General features: G+C 39.1%; 1 protein-coding gene across 8 annotated transcripts in view; it reads left to right on the top strand.

Moving 5' to 3' along the window:
* Positions 1-17,602, top strand: part of DMD (dystrophin) — a 1,967,742-nt gene that overhangs the window by 680,748 nt on the left and 1,269,392 nt on the right. For all 8 annotated transcript variants that reach the window (XM_075200299.1, XM_075200300.1, XM_075200296.1 and 5 more), the window contains one exon: positions 12,845-12,995. In XM_075200299.1, the coding sequence (XP_075056400.1) occupies positions 12,845-12,995 (151 nt within the window). The remainder of the gene's footprint in view (positions 1-12,844; positions 12,996-17,602) is intronic.

The following is a 17,602-nucleotide window of genomic DNA, read 5'->3' as shown; positions in this document are numbered from 1 at the left end:
CAGTCATGATGCTAGAGGACTACAGTCAATCCGTAGCTCTACAGCAGAGCTCTGTTCGAGTTGTTCCATAAAACTGTTGAGAGCGATGGATGGTTTTGCAGTATACTGTTTTTGCCTGCAATGTTATTTAACAACTCTCCTAAAGGTGAATTATTCCTTTAGAACAAATCATGTGTGCACTATTTTTGTTTCTGCAGTTACTACACGTTTTGGTTAAGTACATATTCGGGATTAATGGCATAAATTAAATATGCATTATTTACACACACAGATTAATGTCATTGGCCAATTCAAATTCAAACAAGTAATTTACAGATTAACATAATCCTTTGTCCTGAGCTGTGATGGATACACTTGATTGTGCAGGGACTAATGTGAATGGTTCTATACAATAGCAGTGTGCCCAAGAAGACAGCCTCACCATCTGCAACAATGTAAAGTGCTTTGAGCCCTATTTGGAGAAAGAACCTATATAAATATCATCTTCTTTCTTCTTTCTTCTTTCTTCTTCTTTCTTCTTCTTTCTACTTCTTCTTCTCCTCTCAAGATTAACTAAGGAGAAGATCCACTTTCACAATGAGTGTTCTTGCACTGTATGATATACAATGGTACTTGACAAGTGCAACTAATGTTGGTTGTCAGTGTTGGTAAAAGGCACCAGCGGGCACCAGTGTATTTCTCAGAAAGTTTGGAATAGTGTGGATGGGAGATACAGTGGTCAGTGGCGCACGCAGGGGGGGTTTCTGAGTCTCTAGAAACCCCCCTGCGCTAACTAAGTGGCCACTGTCCTATACAGCAGCCGCGGCGCTGTCAAAGAAGCGTCCGCGGCGGTGCTGTATCGTATACATCACCGCCGCGGACGCTTCTTAGACAGCGCCGCGGCTGCTGTATAGGACAGCGCTGGAGAAACGGAGCATGCGCAGCAGCTCTCTCTCGTGTTTTGTTTTTTTTTGTTTTTTGGATCTGCGGGGAGAAACCCCCCCCCCTGACAATCCTCCGTGCGCCCCTGGTGGTGATGATGATCACCCTCTTTCACTTTTTGTGGCAGTTTCTGTTTCTTGTATTGGATTAATCTTTATTGTTCCACTTGGTTAACTGCTGTTAACTGACGCATTTTAAAAATGTATACTTAATATGGTGTTTCTGTCACAACTGTACTTGCATCTTTTACTTAAATGAAACTCTAAATCTAAGGCTTTCAGTTTCTGAAGTGACATTATGTAATGAGTAAACATCCATGGAGTACTACACCAAAGTTTACCTATAATAAGATTAGGCACACACACTTATTTAGTCATTGTGCCATTTTAGTAGATAAATAACTTAATCTATCTTTATTACCACATATGCTCTCTTTTCCCAAATGGAGATGTGCTGTGTTTTTATGTATATAATTTTGTTTTACAAGTATCTATTATCCAGCTGAAAGATGCAGTCAGACATTGCATTTTAAGTGTGTATACTTTCACAACAGATGGATTACAAATTGTATGCATGTTAGGGATGGTGTAGGCAAGATTGTTTCTTTTGTAGGTTTAACAAAAACTCTTTCAATGTTAAAAAAAAGTTAAATATGTTTTACTATTCACTCAACAAAAACGCAAGTATGTCCATTGTGAGATATACATTCCAGTGTAACAGTGTTTTAAAACGTAAACCCAGGATGATCAGTTAATTTTACAGGGAAATATTTAAAGTGGTGTGATGGATAATATTAGAAGATGAAAGGTAACATATTCTATTTGATGTGTGCTTTGCCAAACAATCAGAATCTAATTACATTACTCACTGTCCTCAGCAACATCACCCCTTCATACATCTCAAACCTCTTCTCAAAATACTATACCTCATGCCTTCTTAGAGCTGACCTGCACTTCAACTCATGTCTTAAAGCCAGTTCTCACTCCCACCTACAAGGTCTTTCTCATGCCAATACCCCCTCATGGAATGCCCTACCATGCTTCATCAGACTTACCCAGCCTTCAAATCTTTAAACGCTCTTTGAAAACCTATATCTATAGTAGAGTCTACCATACTCGCACTTATACTCACACCGGTTCACCATCACTGTTGTCCCAATCTCCACTCTGAGCCATACATACTCCTTTTTTCTTAGTTTTGCTCTTTTCCTACTAGATTATAAATTCTCTCAGAAACAGGGCCAGAGGTGGAACTAGCGAGCTGTGTGCAGGGAGGCGGCGAGTAGCGAACCAGGGCCTCCGACCCTCTGCATCTGCCATGCAGCAGGCCCCATTAACTCCATTGTCTCGGTGCAAGGCACCTGTCACACCAATGGTAGTTCCGCCATTGAACAGGTCCCTCTCTACCCTTTGTTTTCTAGTCTGCTTTTTTTTCCCTGTCTTTTCTACCTTGTATTTACCTTTTATATGCATGCTTGTCTTCACCACTGTCCACATCTACAGAGCACTGGGCACCTTACAAATCAAAGACAAATATAAGTGGTGAGTTAATATGTGGAGCATCAATTTAGGCAAAGCATTACCTATTTATTAAGTGGTAACAAACTAATACTACAATGATTATTTTATTACAAATTCAGCATGGTTTAAACTTTGTCACTTGGCTACTATGATGCCTGAAATCCTATCTTTTAAACATTCTGCACACCAAGAAACACACTGTCTTATTTGTTGGGGTAAATTTATCTGACATCACTTATCAGGCTCTTAGGGTTCAGTGTCACTGAGCAACCATATTTGTAACATCACTGGTAGTACTAAGCGATATGTGTCAAACCCTTTTTTCAGTTGAACACATTTCTTTCACAGTATTTTACCCCTTAGTGTCTGCTTTACAGAATGCCAAAATAAGTTTACACTTTAAATATTGTGGTATAGAGACATCTCATGAGGCCTTCTACTACAACTACTCTTCTCTTCAACCTTTTAAGCTGAGTACGAAGTTAGCACTGGTCCAATAGACTTGCACTGTGATTCTGACACTACCTTGTCCATTTCTCTGCTCATGTCATGCACCATTTGCAGTGTTCATCTTTACAAAGTAAAAAAAAGTTCTAAAACAGAGTATTTAAAACAATATTAGTAAATGATATAGAAAAAATGGAAACAGGACATATGCAACAGGTCAGACATGATGTCCTTGCAGCCTTGCATGCACGATAGGTTCTGTTTATATCAATCTGTCAGCCACTAGATAATTTGGCAGGTTTATATATTCTCTGTTACCAGTTTGAAGGGTACTGATCCCAGATGAACAAGGCATGTCAGATAGGCTCACGGTTGATTGAGCAGGATGTGGCAGTTTAGCATTAGTCCTTTTCTGTGCTGTGGCTTAAGGCAAAGTGATTTTGCGTGGGGATTCTCTTATATACTCTGGCATCTTCACTGAACAAGTAGCAACCTGTCTGTAAGGCTACACAGCAAAAAAAAAATAACAATATATATCGTGATGTATTTTGTTTAACTCTTTGCTTACTGCACTTCATGTGGGGTTATGGATGTAAAATTGATATTAAATTGTGTCTAGTTGTGGTTGAGGGTGCACAAGATGCACCCTCAGCCACAACTAATGTCTACCTTTATTTCTAATAAGACACTGGCATGATAAAGAGTGGATCATTTATCACCATTGCACAAAGTGTAGTAATAAATACCAACTAGTGTGCCATTTTGCTTTCGTTAGTTAATCTTGTACAAGATCTATTGACGCTAATAGGTGGCTGGTTGCTAATTGTTCACTCTCTTGCACCATGTAATTTGTGCCTAACCTCACGAGTAATTCCACACAATGGTGTTACTCATTGGTTGCAACCAGGAAAAAAGTGTTTAGTTAAAGAAACTGATGAGGAGACAGTGATCCCCAAAGCATAGTACTCTTACCTTGGGATATGCTAATAAATATTGGGAAACATCATTTTTCTTCCATAAGTACCCTTTGTTGGAAGTGTTCCTTAATGTTAAGGTGTTGGTGCTTTGCCGCAAGTCTTTGTTCCATCACTTCTCTTCTATTTTGTGACAACAAATGAATATTGCTTGACTTGGCTCATTTATACCAACATTCGTATGCCAATAACAATAGTAATTTTTTACAGAAAACGTAGAAAAAGAAATATGTTCTTTGTTTGCATTCAGGTGAAAAGGTAGGGAATATTGTAATTCCATTTAAATAAATATGCTAGGATGAATTACTCAATTATCTTACATAAATTACCCCATTTACATTGTGACATTCCACTGACATCAATGTATCTTAAAATCATGGCACTCCCAAAGATTTGCACAATTTGGGAAAGAAATGTTAGGTTTTTTTTTCCAGTTTTTAGTCAAACACCAGCATGTGATGTTTACATGGTCCACAAAATGTGGCAAAATACATATTTAACTGAATTCACTGTTTCTAGTCATACCTGTGTTATTATTATACATGTGTAGTAATTCGTTTTTTATTATTTTCATATATTTGTTTATTACTGATTTGCATTCTGATACTTAATCTAGCAGTCACCACCTTTTAACATGTCTTGTTATTATACACAACAAGTTGGTAAATTAATTTGCACGTCCCAGATATAAATTCAGAGTTTGTAGAATCTAGTTTATAAAACACTGAGTTTGGTTAACTCAATGACATGCACAGTGGTTTAAATGACCAACTTCTTTGGCAAAGATAAATCTCCAGTCTTCTTGGAGAAAGTTCAGGGACATGTCAATAACATGAAGTCAGCTCATAGTCGAAAGGGGAGAAGACTGTGTGTTACTGATTCTTCTGTATTGTTTTAATCTAGAGATGCTCAGGATCGGTTCTCCAAGAACCGAGCCCACCTGAACTTAGCAGTTCCGAGTCCCGAGCCGAGTTGACTCAGTACTTTTGCACGCCCTCGGAATTGAAAATGAGGCAAAACGTCATTGTTAGGTCGACGGATCTTGCAAGTTTTGGATTCTATAAGTACTGTGCTCCACGGTGATCCAGCGCCATTTCATAGAGAGACACAAAAGAGGTAGCATGGTTCTTGGCAGTCTCTAGTGCAGTTGGGCAGCGTCAAAGCTAGAAAAGAAAGATGAGGGGTAGCAGTGTTCTTCAAAGTCTCCAGTGACATTCTACTGAGTTATAGCTCACACAGAAATAGGAGAGCTCCATTGCTAATTGTCATTACTGAAATAGAAATAATAGGGCTGTCAGTCTTGTTCTAAATCTGCAGTCACATTGTACTGTGTTATCAAAATGGATTCACAGCAGTACACAGAAGACCAGGAGCACCAAGCAGCTGCTGGCACCAGTCATGATGATAGTAATCCCTCTACGTCATCTGCTAAAGCCTATGTTAAAGTGCATAGTGTTTTTAAGTCAGAGTTAACTGCAGAAAAAAATAAAATTGTCAACATGCCATTCTACACACACAGTGGCAAGGAAAGAATGAGGCCTTCGCCTCTCTCTATGAATGCTAGTTCTGCAACTGTCACTGAGGCATCTTCTTGTAAAGTCAGTCGTGACCAAGCAAGACCTTGTCATTCTGACTCCAAAAGTGGTGTCCAAATACTTTTATGTGTAAAAGCCGAGCTGAAAGAAAACAGTAAGACATTAGAGGAAAATGTATGTTCAGATTCAAAAATGACACAAATACCTGAGAAGAGTCTATCCACGAGTGCTATGTGTAAGCCATGTAAGTTATGTATAATGCGGTAATTCGCCTTCACCAGCAGAAACTGCAGCAGCATGTACCCAAGAACGTCACATTTTTCAGAGGCAGGCTACTTTGTGTATCACTGGCTTCACTAAAAGGCATGCAGCTGACAATCTGTTAGAAAAAGTAAGGGATGTCATTGCAACATGGCTTATCCCACTTGGACTCTCCTCAGGATATGCCATTTCTGATAATGCCACCAATATTGTGAGAATATTACAGCCGGGTGAATGCCACATTCTCTGTTTTGCTCCCACAATCAACTTGGTGGTGCAGAGCTTTTTAAAAAATGACATTCGTGCAGGAGATGCTGTCTGTGGGCCATAAAATATCTGGACATTTTCGGCATTTGCAACAGCATGTAGGAGATTGCAGCAGCTACAAGAGCAATTTAATTTGCTCTGCCACCAACTGAAGCAAGAGGTGGTAACAAGTTGGAATTACACCCTGTATATGCTTCTGTGGATGGAGAAACAGCGAAAAGCCATCCACGATTACTCCACAAGTGATTACATTGGGAAAGGAGGGGAGATATATTTTACTCAAGTGCAGTGGAAAATACTTTCCGTGTTGTGCAAGGTGCGGAAACCATTCAAAGTAGTCACCTCTGAAGTGAGTTAAGACACAGCTAGCTTGGGCCAAGTGATTCCCTTAATTAAACTTTTGGAAAAGCAGTTGAGAAACTGAAGGAGAAGATTAAATAAAGCAATTACGCTTAGTATGTCGGACTTGTAGATCAATTACTTTATTCGCTTCGCCAGGATCCAAGAGTTATCAAAATTTGAGATAGGATCACTACATTTTGGCGACTGTGCTTGATCCTAGGTTTAAGATCTATGTCTTCTCTTTGTTTCCAACTAACCCAGATCTGAAGAGATTCAAGGAGCTACTGATGAACAAGATGACAGCTCAAGTGTTATTTGACAGGGTGGCATCTCCTCCTTCAGTTTCACAGTCAACTGCTGCTAGGAAAAAACTTAGATTTCCCAAGAGACCCAGGGTTGATGCAGATGACACAGCACAACATTTTGACATCTGGTCTGGTCTAAAAGAATTGACCAAAGGACATGACACCTTTGCCGTAACTCCACCTGATCCTACTATCAACATGCAAATGATGGTGAAGGATTATTTTAACGACAGCATAGAAATAAACACATCAGACAGTCCCTTTACATACTGGGAGGAAAAAAAGGAAATTTGGAGATCCAAGTACCAACTCTATTTGCACTGCCTAAGCTGCCCACCCTCCAGTGTGTACTCGGAAAAAGTTTTCAGCACAACCGGGAACCTTGTCAGCGAAAGGCGTAGGAGGCTACTTCCTCAAACTGTGGAAAAGGTGATGTTCATAAAAATTAACTACAATTTCCACGAGGAAGGCCTTTCCCAACAATTACATCAAAATACAGAGACTTCTGTAATGGTGGATTCCAGTGGTGATTAATTAATAATGTGTGAGGATGAGAATGAGACTGAGGATGATGATAACAGCATCTTGCCACAGTAGAGTTCATTAACAGCACTGTTACCTTAGGTGTTTAAAGCCCATTGTTAGCTTGTTTTGTGGGGTCTCAAACAATCCAAGCACATCAGCCTCAAAAGTGGCACTCGTTGTCGCTGAAGTGATTGGTTTGTTAAAGTGTGCATGTCCTTTTTAAGATTCATCATAAGGGTAGGTTGGAGGGCCCACGACAATTCCATCTTGCACCACTTTCCCTTTCAGCTACCGCTGTGTGCCACTGTTACCTACATGTGCTATATACTGTTGTGTGCTTTGCAAAAATCAAAGACACCCATTGATGATGCAGGTGAGTCAGCACAACATTTTGACATTTTGGTCTTGTCTACTGTAAAAGAATTAGTGACACCTCTGCTGTAACTCCACCTGGTCCTACTATCAACTATCAACATTCAAAGAATGGTGGAGGATTATTATTATTTTTTTGGAACGGTATAAAGACAATAGCTTTATTAACAAAGAACAACGTTGCCTGCAGAAGTAATGTAAGCATGGATGTCTAAATAGATGTGTATATGTATTACTCAAACTTTCCACTTTGCTGCTGTTTCATCAGTATTGCACAAAATGTTTATAATCTGCACGTTAGGTCAAAGGTATCTAACTATATTATATTTTTTTGGCAATTGGGGTTGATTTGAGGCTCAGTGTTAATTTTGCGTTTTGCTGTGAATTTCAATGGCTCTTTATAGTGCATTGTCTGGAACAAAATCCGATAAACTCATGTCAGAGTAATCACAGCCAATTTTTGGACACCTGGCGGATTTACCTGTCTGAAGTTTGTTTCCAATCATCCTTTCAATTACTTCTCTCTCGTACGTGTGACCACATACTTTGTTTTTCACTGGGTTCACCATTTCCAAGCCGACGTGGCACCTTGGATTTGTCTTGGTCTGAAAAAACGCACGCATCCCGGGGGGGGTCAGCACTCGTTGTCATGTATCAGTAGAATTACCACAGTTATCTAAGGAACGGGTGAAGCGATCCATAACTGATTTCATGAGCCATTCTCCATTTCACTGTACTGGCTGTGTGCTCAGGTTGACGGCTATCTCCTCGTCTTCATCTTCCAAAGCTTAGTCTGCAGGAGCCGGTGACACACCCATTTATTTTCTCAGTTCTCTTAGCTGCTCTTTAAACTGAACATATTTATCGTCCTGCCTCAGGAGCTCCTCTGTATTATTCTTTTGAAGCGTAGTGTATCTCTCGTGTACAAGCTCTCTTAAATCTGGGATCTCATCCGGTGGGTTATGTTTTAACTGAAGTACGATCTCCTCAACTGCGTCTATATATTGGTTCAAATCTCTGTTCAATGCAGCGTATTCCAACATGACAGGTTCCATACTGCCACATGTTCCATGTCACAGTCTGTCTGAAGCAGATCTAATGCCACTCCAGTTGCAATATCCAGTCCTGTGTCTAAGTTTGGCAGTTCTTTAGGGATAGAAAGAGGTACGCACAGAGGAGAAGTAAATTAAAAATGCAACAGGAGCAAACATGGTTTAATAATGTAGAGTTCATTGACAGCACTGTTAGGCTTAAGGCAGCTAAGCTATTGATAGCTTATTATGTGGGGGCCCAAACAAACCAAGCACTTCAGCCAAAAATGTGACACTGCTTGTCGATGGGGTGCGTGGTTTGTTAAACTGTACATGTCCTTTTCAATATCTTACATAAGGGTGGGTGCGAGGGCCCAAGAACAATTCCATCTTGCACCCCATTTCTTTTCTGCCACTGCAATGTGGCAATGTTTCCTAGATATGCTATGAACTGCCATGTGTTTGTGTCGTTGTTCTTTCACTTAGCATCCAGCCAGCTCGCTGCAGTCTTTGTCCGAGAGTAGATAAAAATAATATTGTAGCCTGTGAGGTGGTCAAAATTTACTGGAAATGACTGGAAATTAGTGTTATTGAGGTTAATAATAATGTAGGGAAAAAAAGAGCAAAATTATGTGATTTTAGCATATTTTAGCTATTTTTTCTAAAAAATACAGATCCAAAACAAAAACAAAAACACGAAGTTAATCCAGATCCAATACCAAAACCAAAACACGGGGGTCAGTGAACATCTCTATTTTAATCACATATGTATTTGTCTTAGACTTTTTTATTGACATTAAAATTCCTAAACTTACACTCAGCCATCTTGTTCTTTTGAGGTTCCAGCTCTACCACTGAATCTACAGAGAAGACACTATATTAGACACATCAACCTGTTTAGAAGGGCAATTTTTGTTCTCTGTCATTCTTGAGAAATTGTTATTAACCTCTCAGCTATTATATATTCATAATGGCACATACTGGAGCACTAAGGGAAACACAACAAACAGTAAATGCTTATTTCCCATGCTGTAGTCTCCAAGAATGCAGATAGAACTGGAATAAGTTATGTTTGGTGCTTGGTTAAAGGTCCACATTAATTTCTCCCATAACAAAGTACTAGCTACTCATTAGAGATGAACAAAAACTCTTGCAATTCAGTTTACAGAGACTTTTGATAATCTAATGAAAAAAATGGACCAACTGATTTGAGGCTAGTGCTAAATTTGTACATAAAAAGTGTAACTCACATTTATGTTACAACAGAAAAATTGTATTGGGAGCAACACTGCAGAAGAGGGGCGTGACCAGCCCTTGAAGGGGTGTGACTAACACTTATCAAAATGTTACTTCGCTTCCAGCCCCCTTCTATTCTGGCTTGTAATGCTACGTGAACCACTGTGTGTGGCTTGACTTTCCCACTGCCCTGCATTTCAGAGCAACATGATGGAACATACCTCTCAAACGTCAAGTTACTGGCTGTGTGGGACTCTACAACATGTACTTAATTACTCCCACACTCCCTGCAATTTATTTATCTCTTCTCCCATGTCATTAACTTCCCTCTCCCTCTTAAGTAAGTCATTCCTCACCCTTCTCTTCCCCCAATAAAATAAATTTCCTCCCTCGTGTGCAGTAATTCCTTTTCCCTCCTGTGTCACAGTTAATGTTAGCATAGCAATAATAAAATAAGATATCCTAAAGTAATCCCCTGTCGCTCTTCCCCACTTACCAGACTGTTTCTCGCAGCCTTCCTGTGGTATACACACAGAAAGCCATGTCAGCTTGGGATAGAGCCACTTCATATTGCCACTCTTCTCTGACATGTGCTGTGCAATAACGTCCACGCTCCCACATGAAGAGAGAATATAAATTTGCCCCCGTCTCCTAGGGTTGTGTAGAGCTAGGTATAAACCTTTATTTCTGCTTCAAACCGTAATTGGCAGTAAAAAGTGTTGTAACACATTCTAACAAATTCATATTTGCGCCTTGTGTTTATATACTGTAATGTTTTCAAATAAATTTGTTTCTAAAGCCTGGATACATTTTTTATTTATGGACAGAAACAGACTTGTATGTTGGATAAATATGCAAATATTTATATTTTTAGATGGCTTTCTCAAACCACCAGTAAGCATTTAATTACAATTTTTGCTTACCAAAACCGCATATTCAAATATTCTCTAACTGTGGGAAATCTCTATGACTGTAGTTATAGGAGAAGTACTTTCAGCCAATTAGCTTTCTGCACTCATATTCACCCTGACTCCAGGCCAAGCAGGGACCCTCATCATTGAGACTTCCTTTCAGAGGTAAAATATAACAGCAGAACCATGAAACTTCAAACACTTATATTTACAGGGCTATGTTAAGACTTAAAAGCTTAAGATAATTGCTTTTCCCTGACGGTTACCATTCTATTTTACCGTACACTTCAAATACATATAATTTTGTCCATCTTTTTCAGTGAGCAATTTATATAAAATTGCAGTTATAATGTAATGTACAGATTTGTCCAAAAACTCATCTATCAATGTTTTTGTTTCACTTTGTGAGCTGGGGACAAATGATACTTGTCACTGTGGGTTATGATTATGAGCAGGCACAAAACCATGTGATACCGTAAAAGAAAATTCAACATTTAAGTTCTAAATCAGAAGAGAATTACTGTAGGCTACAGCCTGCTAGCTTTGTTAAGTTTTCTGAACATTCCACATAGGTCCTTTTCAATTGAATGCAATAACAATGTAGTCCTTCACTTAAACGAATCTTGTGGCATGGGCCAACCTGTTTGAAAGGATTAGAAATTCCAAATGTAAAACGCATGGTGGAATATGTGTGTATATGCCAATGTTCCAAAAAAAAAGTGATTTTATTTGAAAATGCCAGGCATTTAGTAACTGTAACAAACACTTGTTTGGAGATCATCATCAACATTTATTTATATAGCGCCAGCAAATTCCTTAGCGCTTTATGTTGAGTGAAACTCCAGTGATTTGTGTTTGCCAGACAATTTGTGGTTATTTAGCCAATAATATAGGCTTCAGCTGATCAATTAAGTCATCTGTTATTAAATCTACATACTATGATGTTCAATATGTTATGATGTTTTTTTATGTTTTTATGTTCACTTTTTTGTTTTTATAAGATTTTGTTGTTAGAAAATAACAATTTAAATGACAATTGTTCTAAATTCTAAAGCCTTTTCAGCATGACCTTATTGATATTCATACCAGCTGAGAGCATCACTATATAGTGTGTTGCAGGCCCAATACACACGTTTCCTAAAAGGAACACAGAGTGACCCAAGGAACTGAGCTACTGAATTAGGGCAAATCTGTAGCTGAATGAAGCTAAACAAGATTGTATTAGGAAAAGCAATTATGCCTATAGAGGCAGAATGTGGGAGGGAAGAGGTGTGTAAACGCAGTCCAAATACAGTAAGGATGTGTTTACATAATTGCAAACTGAGGCAGACCGACATCATAATGTATGTTCGCCATAGATTTTTTTGGAATATTTTCTACTACTGCCATTTATACACAATTATCATGATCATCACCATTTATTTATATAGCACCACTGATTCCACAGTGCTGTACAGAGAATTCACTCACATCAGTCCCTGACCCATTGGAGCTTACAGTCTAAATTCTCCAACACACACACAAAAAGAGAGGCTAGGAGCTAATTTGATAGCAGCCAATTAACCTACCAGTATGTTTTTGGAGTGTGGGAGGTAACCGGATAACCCGGAGGAATCCCACGCAAACACGGGGAGAACATACAACTTCCACACAGATAAGGCCATGGTCGGGAATTGAACTCATGACCCCAGCGCTGTGAGGCAGAAGTGCTAACCACTTAGCCACCGTGCTGCCCAAATGCACAATTAGGAAAATTATATCTCTTGTGCGTCTGGTATACGCCTGCCGTAAATCTGGTATATATAATTCAGCAGCAGAGCTAGACATATCTCGAGATGTCTTTGAGGCATATGCGTCCAACGTAGCATCACTGGGAGTTAAAGGGTTAGAGTTAAATTTCCACATCTTATCAAGGTTTGTCAGTCTTGAAAAGAGCCCTGTGTTTCCACCAATGTACTTTTAAGTGAGAATAATTTATTTCAGTGCTGTCTAGCTTTTAATATTTTTGCTGTCAATTAAGAATAAACCAATATCAACATACTTTTCAAAACTAAAATAGACAAATTATATCAGGTGGACATTATCTTTTTTTTTTTTTTTTTTTAATAATTTCTTCATATGACTGTCTAAATGTACCAGCAAATAACAATAAACCAGGCGATATAAAAACGTAGAATTTTATTTGATCTAATTTTAGCTTACATAGAACATTGATGGACCTCCAAAATCTGCAACTTCGTCAATTAAGTGACTGGCTTTCACAAACAGAAAATCGGACAAAGAAAATGGAGGCTGAAGTTCTGGGACCTGACTTGGAAGATATAAAGCACCAACTAGAAGAGCATAAGGTTTGTCCCCATTTTTAAGCATTCCATATATTACGTGTTTTTACTATTATTATTATTATTATTATTATTTTCTTACCTTTATGAAGATCATTCAAGTAAAATGTTATTTTTGTAGACCTGATTTACCATAAAGAAAACGCTAATTATTCTGCAAGAATGAAAACTTGAATCCTATTCATCACGATATAAAAACATTTTCTATACACTGTAATAGTAAAATACATTATGCTAAGTAATACATAACTTTATGTATATAATAAACTGTATTTGATAGCTTTGCTGAACAAGATGGTTATTTAAAAGATAAAATATATATTTTGGTATATTGCACAGAAGGGTCAATTTACTCAAAAGATTGTTCATTGCTCGTTGCAGGCTACCATATTTCTATCAAAGTTTTTTATGAAGCATGACAGTAACCTGGTAGCTGAAAGCTCAAAAGGGGCTTCACTGCACATGCGCCAGCCTCCACACATGCTCTAAAAAGCTGTGGCCTCGGTAGTACGGACTGACATTGCCACCCCTTCCTCATATTTTACCATGGGGTCCGGCAATGGAGTGTTATGCCCCTGAGTCCCAGTATAATAGACTGGGGTCCCTAGGTTCCCTTGCCATTTTATTTAACAAAAGTGGTGAGCAAGGCTTTTGGGAAGTCTCTCTGTTATTCTGGGGTCACTGAGGTTGCATTTGGTATTACATAGTTGAGAATCCTAGTCCTCATAGGCCAGGGGGGGTCAGGAAAGACTCAGCACTATACAGAGTGGGGCTGGCAGTCTCTGGGAGGGGAAAACCCATGAGAGTTTTTTTGCAAACCTCTCCACAGCTCCCACAGGTAAATCAACCGTTTCCAGTTTGATAATGGTTTTCACTCTTACAAAGCATTCGTGTTTGCAGTCTCCTTATTATACTGCAAGCAAGGGTATGCTGTCTAGTGTCAAGGCTGGTTGAGGATTTGGGGCAGCACAGTGGCCTAGTGGTTAGCACCTCTGCTTTACAGCACGGGGGTCATGAGTTCGATTCCCGACCATGGCCTTATCTGTGTGGAGTTGTATGTTCTGTGTTTGCGTGGGTTTCCTCCGCGTGCTCTGGTTTCCTCTCACAGTCCAAAAACATACTAGTAGGTTAATTGGCTGCTATCAAAATTGACCATAGTCTATCTGTCTGTGTGTGTGTGTATGTTAGGGAATTTAGACTGTAAGTTCCAATGGGTCAGGGACTGATGTGACTGAGTTCTCTGTACAGCGCTGCGGAATTAGTGGCACTATATAAATAACTGATAGTGATGGGGTGAGTGAAAGTTTGGCATGTGGTCTGTTTTTAATAATTATTTTTTATAAAACAGTTCATAGTGTTTTATTTCACTAAATGTATAGGATGAGACTCAGTTTCTGCCAGCTATGAGAGAGTGCATAATTCAATTCCTTATGGAGGAGAAATCACCATGCACAACAAGAAACACTCCTGAAAATGTGTACTCCCTTCCCATTTATCTCATAACAAAAATGTCAGTCAAATCTTGTTTCTGCACTGTTCTGTTAAACAAGGCATGCCAATGCACCTATTGTGCCTGAGTCATTAAGGATATTTTTATATGATTTAGATACTCTTTTTAAGAAATATAGGGTTTAGTTCCCATTTAAGCACAGGAATTGACCTTGTTTTTTTGGTGTGTCATCGCACCAACTGGATCATTACCATTATTCTTATCAAACTATAACCTTGAGAATTACAGCTGAGAATTGCTGTTTTTTTATGTGGCTATATAATTATATTATTTTTGTCCTAAAATAGTAGTGAGGCTTTCTATTTTTATTGACTTTATGAAGCATAAAATGCACCTCAGGTTAAATTTTAAGCCAGAACATTTTATTATGAAACTGAGGACATTTGTAGTGTTTCCGCTCAGAATGTCTGCTGTGATAAACATATTCTAGGTCCTAATTACCCACAATCATTTAGTATTATGTTAATTGTTATTATTTGCTTATGTACATGATTTATTTAATTTTTTATTTACTCTGCAATGTATTCTCTGTACACCTTATGTTGCTGGGGAACAGGGCCATCTTTTCCATTGGGCAGGATGCGCAGCTGCCTGGGGGCCCCATAGGCACGGCTCCTAATGAGAATAAATAATCCTGCTAAAGAAAAAAACCTGCAAAAAAACCTACAAGGGTCACTGAGCAAGTACATCTATCTATCTCTATATATCTATATCTATATCTGTATCTGTATACCTCTATATATCTATATCTAGGGGCCCCGGTGCACTGCTTTGCCCGGGGGCCCATAATGTTGTTAAGATGGCCCCTCTGGGGAAGAATAGTCAGTCCATGATATTGCCAGGTAAATACTAAAGAATCATCATCAGCTATTTATATAGCGTTTCTAATTTTGCAACGCTATACAGAGAACACGCTCACATCAGAATGAACAACATTGTCAGGGCTGGCAGCTAAGGAAGCATTGGTTTGCCATTAGCAACTTTTTAAGAATGCTTGCAGACAAAGGCGCTGATCCAGATTCCAGTCGCTGGCTTTTGTGATATCATATAGTTTTGGCTTACTAATTTCAGTTGAGGAAGTGAAAGCAGCTATAACCTGAATGTGATATCAAGATGATGTCCTCCTTAACACCATAGTAGGAGACTAAGAGGTAAATGTAACAAGCTGTGAGTTTCCAATGAGTTTGAAAAGTGGATATTTTGTCTATAGCAACCAATCAGATTCTAGTAGAAAAGTACTAAATAAATAACTAGAATCTGGTTGCTATAGGCAACATCTCCACTTTTCAAACCCAGTGTAAACTTGCAGCTTGATACATTTACCACTACTTGTTCTATCGTAGTGACAGGGGAGAGACATAGACTTGGTTCCAACTTTATAATTCGTTCCATTTTGTAATATAGAGCCTGTTCACAGTGTGCAATATATTGCCCAGTGATGTCCAAGTGTACCATACAGAGCCGAGTTCAGTTCAGGGGGTAAAAGAAGTTTCCCTTTACAAGGCAGCGCCGCTTTAAATTTAATCGCCGAAGACGCTGAACTCGCGGGTGTTGAAGAACCTGCATGTTAATACATTTACCCCCAGGTCAGTAAACTTCTCTATATTCTGTTATTGGCTCACAATGTTCATATTCCTGTCCTCCACTGAACTCTACTGTTCTGAAATTGTGTTGTAACATCTTGACCTAGCATCTGCAAATAAAAACTGAAGTGAAATAACATTACAAGATAAAACACTGGGATATCAAACTCAGTCCTTCAGCACTGACAAGTGCTTCTCAGGTCAGCATGGATATAACAAGCATATATAACTGTTTAGCCTTTGGGAAACTATTTCATTCTATTTTACAGTTTCAAAATGTAAATATTTCTAGCACTTGTTTACTTTTGTTTGTGTCTATTGAACATTTCTATGAAGATGTTCCTAAGTCTACTTGAAGAGATCATTCATTACTATACTGCTATTATTTTCTCTCTGTTTTATAAATCCATTAACCCTCCCTCCTCTCCCCACACCTACGCTACACGCACTCAAACTCACACACTACCATCAAGCACTCTTGTAAATCCAATTTATGTGCATTAAAAGGATCATGTTATGATATATTGTAATTGGCATATTGAGAGAGGTAGGTATGATATCATTGGGGTGAGGTATGTTATCAATGATGTGGTCTGATTACAGAATCCAGAGATACAATTCCCTGTGTTTGTTTCATTCATGAACAAAAGGATAATTAGCATAAGTTTTGATATGCAGTTTTCATATGACACAGGGGCACATGCACAGTGGAGAAATGTATCGCTGGGCCCTGTATGGACTGCTTTAACAGTAGTTATGCTGCTGCCTGTGCTTTTGATACCACATTGCTCTTTAATCTGCTTTCATCACTATAATGTGTGACATTCTGGTCTGCAAAATGAGCTACTATTTTTTAACCCCACTGTGACATGCACCCCCCTGTTTTTTAACCCCACTGTGTCATGCCCCCCCCCCCGTTTTTTAACCCCACTGTGCCATGCCTCCCCCCCTTTTTTTAACCCCACTGTGCCATGCTGGCCCCTGTTTTTTAACCCCTCTGTGCCACTCCTCGTTTTTTAAGCCCTCTGTGCCCCCCCTCTTTTTTTAACCCCTCTGTGTCATGCTGCCCCCATTTTTTAACCCCTCTGTGCCCCCCTCATTTTTTAACCCCTCTATGTCATGCTCGCCCCCGTTTTTTTTAACCCCTCTGTGCCCACCCCTCGTTTATTAACCCCTCTGTGCCCCCCCTCGCTTTATAACCCCTCTGTGCCCCCCCCCCCATCACTCAGTAGTTAATATAATCAATATTTGAAAAGAATGTCAGGGATAGCCACCTCTATCAGCTACCTGAATTAATATCTTGTCATATATTCAAACAGTTGCATAATATATCACCTCTGTTTTGTCAGGCACTCGCTCATGATCACCTTTACCTGTCACGAACCACACTCTGCGCACTTGTGACTTGGAAGTGTTTGCTGTAAAGGGAAACACAGGATTCCAGCCTAAACCTTGCACTCACCTATCCCTTAGGATACAGATTTAGCTGGTCCCTTCCTGAACACAGACTCCCCATTTCC

Source organism: Mixophyes fleayi, chromosome 2, assembly GCF_038048845.1.
Source record: "Mixophyes fleayi isolate aMixFle1 chromosome 2, aMixFle1.hap1, whole genome shotgun sequence".
Lineage (NCBI taxonomy): Eukaryota > Metazoa > Chordata > Amphibia > Anura > Limnodynastidae > Mixophyes > Mixophyes fleayi.
The sequence above is the reverse complement of the archived record's forward strand: the minus strand, read 5'-3'. Positions and strand labels throughout refer to the sequence as shown.